This window comes from Lepisosteus oculatus, chromosome 4, assembly GCF_040954835.1.
Source record: "Lepisosteus oculatus isolate fLepOcu1 chromosome 4, fLepOcu1.hap2, whole genome shotgun sequence".
Classification (NCBI taxonomy): Eukaryota; Metazoa; Chordata; class Actinopteri; order Semionotiformes; family Lepisosteidae; genus Lepisosteus; species Lepisosteus oculatus.
The window spans coordinates 14,308,447-14,327,357 of NC_090699.1; the positions used below are offsets into that span (position 1 = coordinate 14,308,447).

General features: G+C 53.0%; 1 protein-coding gene across 1 annotated transcript; it reads right to left on the minus strand.

The window, feature by feature from the left end:
- Positions 1-4,942: 4,942 nt before the first annotated feature.
- Positions 4,943-17,894, minus strand: cebp1 (CCAAT/enhancer binding protein (C/EBP) 1). Its single transcript, XM_069188154.1, has 3 exons — positions 17,862-17,894; positions 9,212-9,740; positions 4,943-5,447 (listed from the first exon to the last, which is right to left on the minus strand). Exons 2-3 carry the CDS (start codon positions 9,635-9,637, stop codon positions 5,085-5,087), a joined length of 789 nt encoding a protein of 262 aa, XP_069044255.1. The 5' UTR covers positions 9,638-9,740; positions 17,862-17,894; the 3' UTR covers positions 4,943-5,084.
- Between the last annotated feature and the right edge of the window lie 1,017 nt (positions 17,895-18,911).

The following is an 18,911-nucleotide window of genomic DNA, read 5'->3' on the forward strand; positions in this document are numbered from 1 at the left end:
TGTAGCTGCTATTTTAATGGGACTGTTCTCCTGTACTGGACTGTAGCTCCTATTGTAACTGGACTGTTCCCCTGTACTGGGACTGTAACTCCTATTGTAACAGGACTGTTCTCCTGTACTGGACTGTAGCTCCTATTGTAACAGGACTGTTCTACTGTACTGGGACTGTAGCTGCTATTGTAATGGGACTGTTCTACTGTACTGGGACTGTTCTACTGTACTGGGACTGTAGCTCCTACTGTAATGGGACTGTTTTAGTGTACTGGGGCAGAGAGAAGTCTGATTCGTCTCTCTCCCCCTGTCTGCTCTCTCTGTGCTCTCTTTCAGGATTATGCAACACCCTGAGGGGAGCAGTAGTGTCTTTCCTAATTCTGTGGACAAATTTCAGTCCCGGGACCACAGATTGCCCCACACAGGATCGTTAAAAACACTCTCATAAACCCGGTGTCACAAAACACTGATCTGCAGCAGCTCACCACTGTGAGCCATATTACTGAAATTCAAACATCTCACTGCCAAGAGTAAGACAGCTTTATTTCCATTCTCCAGTACTGTGTATAAAGACCGTCTCCAGTAAGAGTGTGTACGTGTGTGTGTGTGTGTGTGTGTGTGTGTGTGTGTATACAGTGTGTCCAGTAAGAGTCTGTACAGGTGTGTGTGTGTATACAGTGTGTCCAGTAAGAGCATGTACAGGTGTGTGTGTATATACAGTGTGTCCAGTAAGAGTCTGTACAGGTGTGTGTGTGCACAGTATATACAGTGTGCCCAGTAAGAGCCTGTACAGGTGTGTGTGTGTGTATTCAGTGACTCCAGTTAGAGTCTGTACAGGTGTGTGTGTATACAGTGTGTCCAGTGAGAGTCTGTACAGGTGTGTGTGTGCACAGTATATACAGTGTGCCCAGTAAGAGCCTGTACAGGTGTGTGTGTGTGTGTGTGTATTCAGTGACTCCAGTTAGAGTCTGTACAGGTGTGTGTGTGTATACAGTGTGTCCAGTGAGAGTGTGTGTGTGTGTGTGTGTGTGTATACAGTGTGTCCAGTAAGAGCCTGTACAGGTATGTGTATATACAGTGTCTTCAGTAAGAGTCTGTACAGGTGTGTGTGTACAGTGTCTACAGTAATACTGTCTCCAGATATCGGTGTGGGATCCATGGGGGGCTGCATCTTTGAACACACTCCAGTCTGTGCACTCGAAACAGTCCTGGAGCATTGATTCTGCCTCTTCAGTCCATGCTGTTACAGTTCTAACTGAAGCCTTGGTGCGTTTCAGAAGCTGTCTGTAGGCCGGGAGTAGGAACAGGGAGATGTGGTCCGGTTGTCCAAGAGGGGGTGAGGTACTGCTTTGTAGGCGCAGGTATAAATGTGGTCTAGTGTGTTGTTTCCTCTGGTGGGGCAATCAACATGTTGGTGGTAGCTAGGTAGAACCTATTTAAGGCTTCCCTGATTAAAATCGCCTGCAACAATAGAAACACCATCAGAGTGTGTCCAATGAGAGTCAGTACCGACGCTACCAGAATCTGTGGATTATAACTCTCTTGAGTTAGACACCGCTCTGCACCTGTTGATGTGTGAGGAGTACAGTGCTGTTTTGTCTGTCCCCCTGTGTGTAGGTCTGTCAGTACAGTGCAAACCCACAGGAAGGCTCTTGCACTCCTCTGTGCTGATGCTATCTCATTCTCTCTGTCCCATGGTGTTGAAATCTTACCCGTCCCACAAACAGCTCTGCCACCAAAAAACTCCCCTGTCATCATGTCTGTTAGCAACCTGGGGCAGCCGAGACAAGTAACAGATTCCCTGTACAGCACAGTGACCCACAGATGCACTGACAAAGCACTGTGACACACTGATGCACTGACACACTGACTCAACACAGTGACCCACTGACACACTGACCCAGAATGGTGACACACTGACACACTAACACACTGACCCAGCACACTGACGCACTGATACATTGACCCAACACAGTTACACACCCATGCACTGACACACTGACCCAGCACAGGACCCACTGACACACTGACGCACTGATACATTGACCCAGCACAGTTACACACCCATGCACTGACACACTGACCCAGCACAGGACCCACTGACACACTGACCCAGCACAGTGACACACTGATACACTGTCCCACTGACACACTCATCCAGAACTGTGGCACACTGATGCACTGATTCAATACAGTGACCTACTGATGCACTGACACTGCATTGTGACACTGACCCACTGATGCAGAATAGTAACACAGTGATACACGGACACTCATTAACACACTGATTCATACACTTCGGCACTGACACTCACAATACACGATTCTCACACGTCTGTGCTGACACGATTCTCACACGTCTGTGCTGACACTCACAATACACGATTCTCACACGTCTGTGCTGACACTCACTAATACACTGATTCTCACACTTCTGCGCTGACACTCACTAATACACGATTCTCACACGTCTGTGCTGACATTCACTAATACACTGATTCTCACACTTCTGTGCTGACATTCACTAATACACTGATTCTCACACTTCTGTGCTGACATTCACTAATACACTGATTTTCACACGTCTGTGCTGACACTCACTAATACACGATTCTCACACGTCTGTGCTGACACTCACTAATACACTGATTCTCACACATCAGCACTAACTCAAATACTTCTACACTAAACAGAGTCTCACGAAATTTTTAATACAGAAATTTTAATAAAACGATTTAAAACAAACTTCATATGACTGCATGTGTGACACCAACGAAATATTAACAAGTCAAACTTTACAAAATCAATTAATATTTTTACTTCCCATTCCTCAAAGAATGAGCCTTATTTCATCAGGTTGCCAGCATACATATTATACTGCAACTCACACCTCTCAGCACCTGAAGCTCAGCAGGTGTGAGTCTGGTCAGTACCTGGAGGGGAGAAACCTGGGAAAATCTGAGGTTGCTCCTGGAAGAGGTGTTAGTGGGGCCAGTAGGGGGCGCTCACCCTGCAGTCTGTGGGGGTCCTAATGCCCCAGTATACTGATTGGACACTCTACTGTAAAAAGGCATCTTCCTTTGACTGAGACATAAAACCGTGGTCCTGACTCATTAAAAACCCCAGGGTGTTTCTCGAAGAGAGTAGGGGTATTACCCCTGTGTCCTGGCCAAATTTCCTCCTTGCCTTTACCAGTCATGGCCTCCTGATAACCCCCCTCTCTGAACTGGCTTCATCACTCTGTTCTCCTCCCCACTGAGTTACAATAGGAGCTACAGTCCCAGTACAGGAGAACTGTCCCATTACAATAGGGGCTACAGTCCATGTACAGTAGAACAGTCTTGTTACAATAGGAGCTACAGTCCAGTCCAGTAGAACAGTCCTGTTACAATAGGAGCTACAGTCCCAGTACAGTAGAACAGTCTGTTACAATAGGAGCTACAGTCCAGTACAGTAGAACAGTCTGTTACAATAGGAGCTACAGTCCCAGTACAGGAGAATAGTCTGTAACAATAGGAGCTACAGTCCAGTACAGGAGAACAGTCCCGTTACAATAGGAGCTACAGTCCAGTACAGTAGAACAGTCCTGTTACAATAGGAGCTACAGTCCAGTACAGGAGAACAGTCTGTTACAATAGGAGCTACAGTCCAGTACAGTAGAACAGTCCTGTTACAATAGGAGCTACAGTCCAGTACAGTAGACCAGTCCTTTTACAATAGGGGCTACAGTCCAGTACAGTAGAACAGTCTGTTACAATAGGAGCTACAGTCCCAGTACAGGAGAACAGTCCTTTTACAATAGGGGCTACAGTCCAGTACAGTAGAACAGTCTGTTACAATAGGAGCTACAGTCCCAGTACAGGAGAACAGTCCAGTTACAATAGGGGCTACAGTCCAGTACAGGAGAACAGTCTGTTACAATAGGGGCTACAGTCCCAGTACAGGAGAACAGTCTGTTACAATAGGAGCTACAGTCCAGTACAGGAGAACAGTCTGTTACAATAGGGGCTACAGTCCCAGTACAGGAGAACAGTCTGTTACAATAGGAGCTACAGTCCAGTACAGGAGAACAGTCCTGTTACAATAGGAGCCACAGTCCAGTACAGTAGAACAGTCTGTTACAATAGGAGCTACAGTCCAGTACAGGAGAACAGTCCTGTTACAATAGGAGCTACAGTCCAGTACAGGAGAACAGTCCTGTTACAATAGGAGCTACAGTCCAGTACAGGAGAACAGTCCTGTTACAATAGGAGCTACAGTCCAGTACAGGAGAACAGTCCTGTTACAATAGGAGCTACAGTCCAGTACAGGAGAACAGTCCTGTTACAATAGGAGCTACAGTCCAGTACAGGAGAACAGTCCTGTTACAATAGGAGCTACAGTCCAGTACAGGAGAACAGTCTGTTACAATAGGAGCTACAGTCCAGTACAGGAGAACAGTCTGTTACAATAGGAGCTACAGTCCAGTACAGGAGAACAGTCTGTTACAATAGGAGCCACAGTCCAGTACAGGAGAACAGTCCTGTTACAATAGGAGCTACAGTCCAGTACAGGAGAACAGTCCTGTTACAATAGGAGCTACAGTCCAGTACAGGAGAACAGTCTGTTACAATAGGAGCTACAGTCCAGTACAGGAGAACAGTCCTGTTACAATAGGAGCTACAGTCCAGTACAGGAGAACAGTCCTGTTACAATAGGAGCTACAGTCCAGTACAGGAGAACAGTCTGTTACAATAGGAGCTACAGTCCAGTACAGGAGAACAGTCCTGTTACAATAGGAGCTACAGTCCAGTACAGGAGAACAGTCCTGTTACAATAGGAGCTACAGTCCAGTACAGGAGAACAGTCCTGTTACAATAGGAGCTACAGTCCAGTACAGGAGAACAGTCTGTTACAATAGGAGCTACAGTCCAGTACAGGAGAACAGTCTGTTACAATAGGAGCCACAGTCCAGTACAGGAGAACAGTCCTGTTACAATAGGAGCTACAGTCCAGTACAGGAGAACAGTCCTGTTACAATAGGAGCTACAGTCCAGTACAGGAGAACACTCTGTTACAATAGGAGCTACAGTCCAGTTTCAATAGGAGCCTCTCTAGCTATGGTCCTCAGAGTCCAGCTTGTGCGCAGTTCTGTCTCCATGCTGCGGGGGGCGCTGCAGGAGCAGCTGCCTCAAAGTTTCCAGCTCGCGGGACAGCCTCTCGATCAGGTCCTGCAGCCGCTGGTTGTCCACCTGCAACTCCAGCGCCCTCTGCTGGGTGAGCAGAATCCTGCGCTTGGCCTTGTCTCGGCTCTTCCTGACGGCTGCATTGTTCCGCTCGCGGCGCAGGCGGTACTCGGGGCTGTCCTTCGCCACGCCCCTCCGCGACCGCAGGACAGAGGGGTGAGCAGGAGGAGCAGGTGGAGGAGGAGGGAGGAGGGAGGTGTAAGGGCTGGAGAAGTCAACTCTGATGGAACTCTGAGAAGACAGAGAGATAATACAGAGAGAGAGGGGTCAATACAGACACACTGACTGGACACTCCAGTACATTAACACTGCACTGAGAGAGAGGGGTTCATACAGACACACTGACTGACTGGACACTCCAGTACATTAACACTGCACTGAGAGAGAGGGGTTCATACAGACACACTGACTGACTGGACACTCCAGTACATTAACACTGCACTGAGAGAGAGGGGTTCATACAGACACACTGACTAACTGGACACTACAGTACATTAACACTGCACTGAGAGAGAGGGGTTCATACAGACACACTGACTGGACACTCCAGTACATTAACACTGCACTGAGAGAGAGGGGTTCATACAGACACACTGACTGACTGGACACTCCAGTACATTAACACTGCACTGAGAGAGAGGGGTTCATATAGACACACTGACTGACTGGACACTCCAGTACATTAACACTGCACTGAGAGAGAGGGGTTCATACAGACACACTGACTGACTGGACACTACAGTACATTAACACTGCACTGAGAGAGAGGGGTTAATAAAGACACACTGACTGGACACTCCAGTACATTAACACTGCACTGAGAGAGAGGGGTTCATACAGACACACTGACTGGACACTCCAGTACATTAACACTGCACTGAGAGAGAGGGGTTCATACAGACACACTGACTGACTGGACACTCCAGTACATTAACACTGCACTGAGAGAGAGGGGTTAATACAGACACACTGACTGGACACTCCAGTACATTAACACTGCACTGCGAGAGAGGGGTCAATACAGACACACTGACTGGACACTCCAGTACATTAACACTGCACTGAGAGAGAGGGGTTAATACAGACACACTGACTGGACACTCCAGTACATTAACACTGCACTGAGAGAGAGGGGTTCATACAGACACACTGACTGGACACTCCAGTACATTAACACTGCACTGAGAGAGAGGGGTTCATACAGACACACTGACTGACTGGACACTCCAGTACATTAACACTGCACTGAGAGAGAGGGGTTCATACAGACACACTGACTGACTGGACACTCCAGTACATTAACACTGCACTGAGAGAGAGGGGTTCATACAGACACACCGACTGGACACTCCAGTACATTAACACTGCACTGAGAGAGAGGGGTTCATACAGACACACTGACTGACTGGACACTCCAGTCCATTAACACTGCACTGAGAGAGAGGGGTTCATACAGACACACTGACTGGACACTCCAGTCCATTAACACTGCACTGAGAGAGAGGGGTTCATACAGACACACTGACTGACTGGACACTCCAGTCCATTAACACTGCACTGAGAGAGAGGGGTTCATACAGACACACTGACTGGACACTCCAGTCCATTAACACTGCACTGAGAGAGAGGGGTTCATACAGACACACTGACTGACTGGACACTCCAGTACATTTACACTGCACTGAGAGAGAGGGGTTCATACAGACACACAGACTGACTGGACACTCCAGTACATTAACACTGCACTGAGAGAGGGGTTCATACAGACACACTGACTGGACACTCCAGTACATTAACACTGCACGGAGAGAGAGGGGTTCATACAGACACACTGACTGGACACTCCAGTACATTAACACTGCACTGAGAGAGAGGGGTTAATACAGACACACTGACTGACTGGACACTCCAGTACATTAACACTGCACTGAGAGAGAGGGGTTAATACAGACACACTGACTGACTGGACACTCCAGTACATTAACACTGCACTGAGAGAGAGGGGTTCACACAGACACACTGACTGGACACTACAGTCCATTAACACTGCACTGAGAGAGAGGGGTTCATACAGACACACTGACTGACTGGACACTCCAGTACATTAACACTGCACTGAGAGAGAGGGGTTCATACAGACACACTGACTGACTGGACACTACAGTCCATTACCACTGCACTGAGAGAGAGGGATTCATACAGACACACTGACTGACTGGACACTCCAGTACATTAACACTGCACTGAGAGAGAGGGGTTCATACAGACACACTGACTGACTGGACACTCCAGTACATTAACACTGCACTGAGAGAGAGGGGTTCATACAGACACACTGACTGGACACTCCAGTACATTAACACTGCACTGAGAGAGAGGGGTTAATACAGACACACTGACTGACTGGACACTCCAGTACATTAACACTGCACTGAGAGAGAGGGGTTCATACAGACACACTGACTGGACACTCCAGTACATTAACACTGCACTGAGAGAGAGGGGTTCATACAGACACACTGACTGACTGGACACTCCAGTACATTAACACTGCACTGAGAGAGAGGGGTTCATACAGACACACTGACTGGACACTCCAGTACATTAACACTGCACTGAGAGAGAGGGGTTCATACAGACACACTGACTGACTGGACACTCCAGTACATTAACACTGCACTGAGAGAGAGGGGTTCATACAGACACACTGACTGGACACTCCAGTACATTAACACTGCACTGAGAGAGAGGGGTTCATACAGACACACTGACTGGACACTCCAGTACATTAACACTGCACTGAGAGAGAGGGGTTCATACAGACACACTGACTGGACACTCCAGTACATTAACACTGCACTGAGAGAGAGGGGTTCATACAGACACACTGACTGGACACTCCAGTACATTAACACTGCACTGAGAGAGAGGGGTTCATACAGACACACTGACTGGACACTCCAGTACATTAACACTGCACTGAGAGAGAGGGGTTAATACAGACACACTGACTGACTGGACACTCCAGTACATTAACACTGCACTGAGAGAGAGGGGTTCATACAGACACACTGACTGGACACTCCAGTACATTAACACTGCACTGAGAGAGAGGGGTTCATACAGACACACTGACTGGACACTCCAGTACATTAACACTGCACTGAGAGAGAGGGGTTAATACAGACACACTGACTGACTGGACACTCCAGTACATTAACACTGCACTGAGAGAGAGGGGTTCATACAGACACACTGACTGGACACTCCAGTACATTAACACTGCACTGAGAGAGAGGGGTTCATACAGACACACTGACTGACTGGACAGTCCAGTACATTAACACTGCACTGAGAGAGAGGGGTTCATACAGACACACTGACTGGACACTCCAGTACATTAACACTGCACTGAGAGAGAGGGGTTCATACAGACACACTGACTGACTGGACACTCCAGTACATTAACACTGCACTGAGAGAGAGGGGTTCATACAGACACACTGACTGACTGGACACTCCAGTACATTAACACTGCACTGAGAGAGAGGGGTTCATACAGACACACTGACTGGACACTCCAGTACATTAACACTGCACTGAGAGAGAGGGGTTCATACAGACACACTGACTGGACACTCCAGTACATTAACACTGCACTGAGAGAGAGGGGTTCATACAGACACACTGACTGACTGGACACTCCAGTACATTAACACTGCACTGAGAGAGAGGGGTTCATACAGACACACTGACTGGACACTCCAGTACATTAACACTGCACTGAGAGAGAGGGGTTCATACAGACACACTGACTGACTGGACACTCCAGTACATTAACACTGCACTGAGAGAGAGGTTCATACAGACACACTGACTGACTGGACACTCCAGTACATTAACACTGCACTGAGAGAGAGGGGTTCATACAGACACACTGACTGGACACTCCAGTACATTAACACTGCACTGAGGGTGTAGTAAGTTAGACTGACCTGCTGCAACACTTGTCTTAGCTGCCCAGCTCTGTCTTTAGTGTTGGGAGTGATAAAGGGTGGGGAGCCCAGTGAGTAGGGCAGGGAGGTGTACCCCAGAACCCTGCCCCCCATCACGGCCCCTTCAGATACCCTCTCCCTCTCCCACCCACAGTTCCCACTGGAGACAGCAGGGGGAGACAGAGTCACGCCGCTTGCTGAGACCTGGGTGCGAGGCATCCTGTCCATCCGGAAGGGCTGAGCGGCTGCGGAGGAGAAGGGGGGCTCGGCGAGGGTGCAGGGTTCGAGGGCCGGAGCCATGTGGTCCCCGAAAGCGGAGGCGTCCGGCGCCAGGGGCCGCGCCGGCATCCTGGAGGCGCTGAAGGCGGGCAGAGGCCCGGAGGAGACAAACATGGCGGCAGGGGAGGAGCTCGGCCCGCTGGACATGCGGAGTGAGGGGCGTAGAGAGTCCGAGCACGACGAGCGCCCGGCCGTGTCGTCCTTGTGAAATGGGTTGTGAAAAGCGATCCTTCTCCAGAGAGTCCTGGTCCTGCAAAACAAAAAAAAGTTCAGGGCAGCGCTGAGCTATACTGCAAGTCTGAGCACAGAGACTGCAGGAGCAGCACAGGGCAGCGGTGAGCTATACTGCAAGTCTGAGCACAGAGACTGCAGGAGCAGCGCAGGACAGCGGTGAGCTATACTGCAAGTCTGAGCACAGAGACTGCAGGAGCAGCGCAGGGCAGCGGTGAGCTATACTGCAAGTCTGAGCACAGAGACTGCAGGAGCAGCACAGGACAGCGGTGAGCTATACTGCAAGTCTGAGCACAGAGACTGCAGGAGCAGCGCAGGGCAGCGGTGAGCTATACTGCAAGTCTGAGCACAGAGACTCTGCAGGAGCAGCGCAGGACAGCGGTGAGCTATACTGCAAGTCTGAGCACAGAGACTCTGACTACAGCAGCGCAGGGCAGCGGTGAGCTATACTGCAAGTCTGAGCACAGAGACTCTGACTACAGCAGCGCAGGGCAGCGGTGAGCTATACTGCAAGTCTGAGCACAGAGACTCTGACTACAGCAGCGCAGGGCAGCGGTGAGCTATACTGCAAGTCTGAGCACAGAGACTCTGCAGGAGCAGCGCAGGACAGCGGTGAGCTATACTGCAAGTCTGAGCACAGAGACTCTGACTACAGCAGCGCAGGGCAGCGGTGAGCTATACTGCAAGTCTGAGCACAGAGACTGCAGGAGCAGCGCAGGGCAGCGGTGAGCTATACTGCAAGTCTGAGCACAGAGACTCTGACTACAGCAGCGCAGGACAGCGGTGAGCTATACTGCAAGTCTGAGCACAGAGACTCTGACTACAGCACCGCAGGGCAGCGGTGAGCTATACTGCAAGTCTGAGCACAGAGACTCTGCAGGAGCAGCGCAGGGCAGCGGTGAGCTATACTGCAAGTCTGAGCACAGAGACTCTGCAGGAGCAGCGCAGGGCAGCGGTGAGCTATACTGCAAGTCTGAGCACAGAGACTCTGACTACATTACCGCAGGGCAGCGGTGAGCTATACTGCAAGTCTGAGCACAGAGACTCTGCAGGAGCAGCGCAGGGCAGCGGTGAGCTATACTGCAAGTCTGAGCACAAAGACTCTGACTACAGCAGCGCAGGACAGCGGTGAGCTATACTGCAAGTCTGAGCACAGAGACTCTGACTACAGCACCGCAGGGCAGCGGTGAGCTATACTGCAAGTCTGAGCACAGAGACTGCAGGAGCAGCGCAGGGCAGCGGTGAGCTATACTGCAAGTCTGAGCACAGAGACTGCAGGAGCAGCGCAGGGCAGCGGTGAGCTATACTGCAAGTCTGAGCACAGAGACTCTGACTACAGCAGCGCAGGGCAGCGGTGAGCTATACTGCAAGTCTGAGCACAGAGACTGCAGGAGCAGCGCAGGGCAGCGGTGAGCTATACTGCAAGTCTGAGCACAGAGACTCTGACTACAGCAGCGCAGGGCAGCGCTGAGCTATACTGCAAGTCTGAGCACAGAGACTCTGCAGGAGCAGCGCAGGACAGCGGTGAGCTATACTGCAAGTCTGAGCACAGAGACTCTGACTACAGCAGCGCAGGGCAGCGCTGAGCTATACTGCAAGTCTGAGCACAGAGACTGCAGGAGCAGCGCAGGGCAGCGGTGAGCTATACTGCAAGTCTGAGCACAGAGACTCTGCAGGAGCAGCGCAGGACAGCGGTGAGCTATACTGCAAGTCTGAGCACAGAGACTGCAGGAGCAGCGCAGGGCAGCCGTGAGCTATACTGCAAGTCTGAGCACAGAGACTCTGACTATAGCAGCGCAGGGCAGCGGTGAGCTATACTGCAAGTCTGAGCACAGAGACTCTGCAGGAGCAGCGCAGGGCAGCGGTGAGCTATACTGCAAGTCTGAGCACAGAGACTCTGCAGGAGCACCGCAGGACAGCGGTGAGCTATACTGCAAGTCTGAGCACAGAGACTCTGACTACAGCAGCGCAGGGCAGCGGTGAGCTATACTGCAAGTCTGAGCACAGAGACTGCAGGAGCAGCGCAGGGCAGCGGTGAGCTATACTGCAAGTCTGAGCACAGAGACTCTGCAGGAGCAGCGCAGGACAGCGGTGAGCTATACTGCAAGTCTGAGCACAGAGACTGCAGGAGCAGCGCAGGGCAGCGGTGAGCTATACTGCAAGTCTGAGCACAGAGACTCTGACTACAGCAGCGCAGGACAGCGGTGAGCTATACTGCAAGTCTGAGCACAGAGACTCTGACTACAGCAGCGCAGGACAGCGGTGAGCTATACTGCAAGTCTGAACACAGAGACTGCAGCAGCAGCGCAGGGCGGCGGTGAGCTATACTGCAAGTCTGAGCACAGAGACTCTGACTACAGCAGCGCAGGGCAGCGGTGAGCTATACTGCAAGTCTGAGCACAGAGACTCTGACTACAGCAGCGCAGGACAGCGGTGAGCTATACTGCAAGTCTGAGCACAGAGACTCTGCAGGAGCAGCGCAGGGCAGCGGTGAGCTATACTGCAAGTCTGAGCACAGAGACTCTGACTACAGCAGCGCAGGGCAGCGGTGAGCTATACTGCAAGTCTGAGCACAGAGACTCTGACTATAGCAGCGCAGGGCAGCGGTGAGCTATACTGCAAGTCTGAGCACAGAGACTGCAGGAGCAGCGCAGGGCAGCGGTGAGCTATACTGCAAGTCTGAGCACAGAGACTGCAGGAGCAGCGCAGGGCAGCGGTGAGCTATACTGCAAGTCTGAGCACAGAGACTGCAGGAGCAGCGCAGGGCAGCGGTGAGCTATACTGCAAGTCTGAGCACAGAGACTCTGCAGGAGCAGCGCAGGGCAGCGGTGAGCTATACTGCAAGTCTGAGCACAGAGACTCTGCAGGAGCAGCGCAGGGCAGCGGTGAGCTATACTGCAAGTCTGAGCACAGAGACTCTGCAGGAGCAGCGCAGGGCAGCGGTGAGCTATACTGCAAGTCTGAGCACAGAGACTCTGACTACAGCAGCGCAGGGCAGCGGTGAGCTATACTGCAAGTCTGAGCACAGAGACTCTGCAGGAGCAGCGCAGGGCAGTGGTGAGCTATACTGCAAGTCTGAGCACAGAGACTCTGACTACAGCAGCGCAGGGCAGCGGTGAGCTATACTGCAAGTCTGAGCACAGAGACTCTGCAGGAGCAGCGCAGGGCAGCAGTGAGCTATACTGCAAGTCTGAACACAGAGACTGCAGCAGCAGCGCAGGGCAGCGGTGAGCTATACTGCAAGTCTGAGCACAGAGACTCTGACTACAGCAGCGCAGGGCAGCAGTGAGCTATACTGCAAGTCTGAACACAGAGACTGCAGCAGCAGCGCAGGGCAGCGGTGAGCTATACTGCAAGTCTGAGCACAGAGACTCTGCAGGAGCAGCGCAGGGCAGCGGTGAGCTATACTGCAAGTCTGAGCACAGAGACTCTGACTACAGCAGCGCAGGGCAGCGGTGAGCTATACTGCAAGTCTGAGCACAGAGACTCTGCAGGAGCAGCGCAGGGCAGTGGTGAGCTATACTGCAAGTCTGAGCACAGAGACTCTGACTACAGCAGCGCAGGGCAGCGGTGAGCTATACTGCAAGTCTGAGCACAGAGACTCTGCAGGAGCAGCGCAGGGCAGCGGTGAGCTATACTGCAAGTCTGAGCACAGAGACTCTGACTACAGCAGCGCAGGGCAGCGGTGAGCTATACTGCAAGTCTGAGCACAGAGACTCTGACTACAGCAGCGCAGGGCAGCGGTGAGCTATACTGCAAGTCTGAGCACAGAGACTCTGACTACAGCAGCGCAGGGCAGCGGTGAGCTATACTGCAAGTCTGAGCACAGAGACTCTGCAGGAGCAGCGCAGGACAGCGGTGAGCTATACTGCAAGTCTGAGCACAGAGACTCTGACTACAGCAGCGCAGGGCAGCGGTGAGCTATACTGCAAGTCTGAGCACAGAGACTGCAGGAGCAGCGCAGGGCAGCGGTGAGCTATACTGCAAGTCTGAGCACAGAGACTCTGACTACAGCAGCGCAGGACAGCGGTGAGCTATACTGCAAGTCTGAGCACAGAGACTCTGACTACAGCACCGCAGGGCAGCGGTGAGCTATACTGCAAGTCTGAGCACAGAGACTCTGCAGGAGCAGCGCAGGGCAGCGGTGAGCTATACTGCAAGTCTGAGCACAGAGACTCTGCAGGAGCAGCGCAGGGCAGCGGTGAGCTATACTGCAAGTCTGAGCACAGAGACTCTGACTACATTACCGCAGGGCAGCGGTGAGCTATACTGCAAGTCTGAGCACAGAGACTCTGCAGGAGCAGCGCAGGGCAGCGGTGAGCTATACTGCAAGTCTGAGCACAAAGACTCTGACTACAGCAGCGCAGGACAGCGGTGAGCTATACTGCAAGTCTGAGCACAGAGACTCTGACTACAGCACCGCAGGGCAGCGGTGAGCTATACTGCAAGTCTGAGCACAGAGACTGCAGGAGCAGCGCAGGGCAGCGGTGAGCTATACTGCAAGTCTGAGCACAGAGACTTCAGGAGCAGCGCAGGGCAGCGGTGAGCTATACTGCAAGTCTGAGCACAGAGACTCTGACTACAGCAGCGCAGGGCAGCGGTGAGCTATACTGCAAGTCTGAGCACAGAGACTGCAGGAGCAGCGCAGGGCAGCGGTGAGCTATACTGCAAGTCTGAGCACAGAGACTCTGACTACAGCAGCGCAGGGCAGCGCTGAGCTATACTGCAAGTCTGAGCACAGAGACTCTGCAGGAGCAGCGCAGGACAGCGGTGAGCTATACTGCAAGTCTGAGCACAGAGACTCTGACTACAGCAGCGCAGGGCAGCGCTGAGCTATACTGCAAGTCTGAGCACAGAGACTGCAGGAGCAGCGCAGGGCAGCGGTGAGCTATACTGCAAGTCTGAGCACAGAGACTCTGCAGGAGCAGCGCAGGACAGCGGTGAGCTATACTGCAAGTCTGAGCACAGAGACTGCAGGAGCAGCGCAGGGCAGCCGTGAGCTATACTGCAAGTCTGAGCACAGAGACTCTGACTATAGCAGCGCAGGGCAGCGGTGAGCTATACTGCAAGTCTGAGCACAGAGACTCTGCAGGAGCAGCGCAGGGCAGCGGTGAGCTATACTGCAAGTCTGAGCACAGAGACTCTGCAGGAGCACCGCAGGACAGCGGTGAGCTATACTGCAAGTCTGAGCACAGAGACTCTGACTACAGCAGCGCAGGGCAGCGGTGAGCTATACTGCAAGTCTGAGCACAGAGACTGCAGGAGCAGCGCAGGGCAGCGGTGAGCTATACTGCAAGTCTGAGCACAGAGACTCTGCAGGAGCAGCGCAGGACAGCGGTGAGCTATACTGCAAGTCTGAGCACAGAGACTGCAGGAGCAGCGCAGGGCAGCGGTGAGCTATACTGCAAGTCTGAGCACAGAGACTCTGACTACAGCAGCGCAGGACAGCGGTGAGCTATACTGCAAGTCTGAGCACAGAGACTCTGACTACAGCAGCGCAGGACAGCGGTGAGCTATACTGCAAGTCTGAACACAGAGACTGCAGCAGCAGCGCAGGGCAGCGGTGAGCTATACTGCAAGTCTGAGCACAGAGACTCTGACTACAGCAGCGCAGGGCAGCGGTGAGCTATACTGCAAGTCTGAGCACAGAGACTCTGACTACAGCAGCGCAGGACAGCGGTGAGCTATACTGCAAGTCTGAGCACAGAGACTCTGCAGGAGCAGCGCAGGGCAGCGGTGAGCTATACTGCAAGTCTGAGCACAGAGACTCTGACTACAGCAGCGCAGGGCAGCGGTGAGCTATACTGCAAGTCTGAGCACAGAGACTCTGCAGGAGCAGCGCAGGGCAGTGGTGAGCTATACTGCAAGTCTGAGCACAGAGACTCTGACTACAGCAGCGCAGGGCAGCGGTGAGCTATACTGCAAGTCTGAGCACAGAGACTCTGACTATAGCAGCGCAGGGCAGCGGTGAGCTATACTGCAAGTCTGAGCACAGAGACTGCAGGAGCAGCGCAGGGCAGCGGTGAGCTATACTGCAAGTCTGAGCACAGAGACTGCAGGAGCAGCGCAGGGCAGCGGTGAGCTATACTGCAAGTCTGAGCACAGAGACTGCAGGAGCAGCGCAGGGCAGCGGTGAGCTATACTGCAAGTCTGAGCACAGAGACTCTGCAGGAGCAGCGCAGGGCAGCGGTGAGCTATACTGCAAGTCTGAGCACAGAGACTCTGCAGGAGCAGCGCAGGGCAGCGGTGAGCTATACTGCAAGTCTGAGCACAGAGACTCTGCAGGAGCAGCGCAGGGCAGCGGTGAGCTATACTGCAAGTCTGAGCACAGAGACTCTGACTACAGCAGCGCAGGGCAGCGGTGAGCTATACTGCAAGTCTGAGCACAGAGACTCTGCAGGAGCAGCGCAGGGCAGTGGTGAGCTATACTGCAAGTCTGAGCACAGAGACTCTGACTACAGCAGCGCAGGGCAGCGGTGAGCTATACTGCAAGTCTGAGCACAGAGACTCTGCAGGAGCAGCGCAGGGCAGCAGTGAGCTATACTGCAAGTCTGAACACAGAGACTGCAGCAGCAGCGCAGGGCAGCGGTGAGCTATACTGCAAGTCTGAGCACAGAGACTCTGACTACAGCAGCGCAGGGCAGCAGTGAGCTATACTGCAAGTCTGAACACAGAGACTGCAGCAGCAGCGCAGGGCAGCGGTGAGCTATACTGCAAGTCTGAGCACAGAGACTCTGCAGGAGCAGCGCAGGGCAGCGGTGAGCTATACTGCAAGTCTGAGCACAGAGACTCTGACTACAGCAGCGCAGGGCAGCGGTGAGCTATACTGCAAGTCTGAGCACAGAGACTCTGCAGGAGCAGCGCAGGGCAGTGGTGAGCTATACTGCAAGTCTGAGCACAGAGACTCTGACTACAGCAGCGCAGGGCAGCGGTGAGCTATACTGCAAGTCTGAGCACAGAGACTCTGCAGGAGCAGCGCAGGGCAGCAGTGAGCTATACTGCAAGTCTGAGCACAGAGACTCTGACTACAGCAGCGCAGGGCAGCGGTGAGCTATACTGCAAGTCTGAGCACAGAGACTCTGACTACAGCAGCGCAGGGCAGCGGTGAGCTATACTGCAAGTCTGAGCACAGAGACTCTGCAGGAGCAGCGCAGGACAGCGGTGAGTTATACTGCAAGTCTGAGCACAGAGACTCTGACTACAGCAGCGCAGGGCAGCGCTGAGCTATACTGCAAGTCTGAGCACAGAGACTCTGACTACAGCAGCGCAGGGCAGCGCTGAGCTATACTGCAAGTCTGAGCACAGAGACTGCAGGAGCAGCGCAGGGCAGCGGTGAGCTATACTGCAAGTCTGAGCACAGAGACTCTGCAGGAGCAGCGCAGGGCAGCGGTGAGCTATACTGCAAGTCTGAGCACAGAGACTGCAGGAGCAGCGCAGGACAGCGGTGAGCTATACTGCAAGTCTGAGCACAGAGACTCTGCAGGAGCAGCGCAGGGCAGCGGTGAGCTATACTGCAAGTCTGAGCACAGAGACTCTGACTACAGCAGCGCAGGAGAGCGGTGAGCTATACTGCAAGTCTGAGCACAGAGACTCTGACTACAGCAGCGCAGGACAGCGGTGAGCTATACTGCAAGTCTGAGCACAGAGACTCTGACTACAGCAGCGCAGGGCAGCGGTGAGCTATACTGCAAGTCTGAGCACAGAGACTGCAGGAGCAGCGCAGGGCAGCGGTGAGCTATACTGCAAGTCTGAGCACAGAGACTCTGACTACAGCAGCGCAGGACAGCGGTGAGCTATACTGCAAGTCTGAGCACAGAGACTCTGACTACAGCAGCGCAGGGCAGCGGTGAGCTATACTGCAAGTCTGAGCACAGAGACTGCAGGAGCAGCGCAGGGCAGCGGTGAGCTATACTGCAAGTCTGAGCACAGAGACTCTGCAGCAGAAGCACTCTGAGCTCTTTGACTATTTGTTACTGTTACTGTTACTAAGGACTTTCTCCCGCTGCTGGAAGTGAAGACAGCAGCAGTCCTGCTGTTGTGCCCCCCGTACCCCCGAGGGACCCTGAATCACCTGGTGGTGTGGGAGCAGTGGGGGGGTGTCACCCCTCCGTGTGAGGCGGCGGCGGCGGCGGTGGCTCACCTAGTGCGTCTGCTCCCAGCGTCTCTGCGCCCGTCCCAGCGTCTCTCTGTGTCCCGCAGGGGCGGCACACCGCTCTATAAGAGCAGCAGTGCTCGATCAGGCCAGCCCCCCCTTACCCAACCTCCCCACGGGACTTCCTCAAACGCCCCCGGCTGTCCCCGGGCCTGCCTCCCTCCCACTTCCCTCTTTCAAACTGTCTCTCTCTCTCCATCGCCGCGCTGGTTCACAGCACAGGGGATGGGGGATCATCGGGATCGCCGGGACGAGCCGGAGGACTGGGTGGAGAGTAGGGCTCCCGTGAGGACGAGAGTGGCTGTGGGCTCTGGGAGCACGCCGTGATCTTGACCTGACGAGGGCCGCAGGGGGGTGACGATAATAATAAACTGTATTTTATATAGCGCCTTTAAAGGTGGCTTCTCAAAGCGCTTTACAGGATGACAACAACAATAAATAAAAATAATACACAAGATTAAACACAATTACAATATACAGAGGAGACCGTGGAAGGTGGTACTAAGAAGAGCAGAGGGGTGAAGAATGGAACCAGTTCAGTAAAGGCTCTTCTGAAGAAGAGGGTTTTGAGTCTGGATTTGAAGGAGTTTAGAGAAGGTGACTCTCTGATATCCTTGGGAGAGAGTTCCAGAGCTTGGGGGCATCACAGGAGAAGGCCCTGTCGCCCATACAATGGGACAATACGATGTAGGGTGACAGAGCCCCATGTTGCACCAGCCCGTCCGGAGATCAGCTTGCTCCTGGTCCTGCCCCAGAAGGCCACACTGACCCTGTCCAGTGTCGCTCTGAGGCGGGCAGGAGCAGGGCGGGGCTGCGCTTTCTGAGCGCTCCTCTGAGCGTCAAGCTGTCTTTGTAGCTTTTGGATTGTGGAGGTGCAAGAGGCCGGATTCTGTTTTGTGGGGCTCGTGTTTCCATACTGTTCAAGTTCTGATATGTCCTCATTTAGGACCTGGTCTCTTCAGGTGTTGAGACTGAGGGCTTGTGTTGCCGGACAGATGTCACCAGTGTATATCAGGTCAGAGCCAACTCTATTTTCTT

Coding starts and splice junctions, on each gene's coding strand:
- cebp1 (XM_069188154.1), bottom strand. CDS start 9,637: ATGTCCAGCGGGCCGAGCTCCTCCCCTGCCGCCATGTTTGTCTCCTCC. Junction 5,448..9,211: donor TAAGACAAGTGTTGCAGCAG/GTCAGTCTAACT, acceptor CTGTCTTCTCAG/AGTTCCATCAGAGTTGACTT.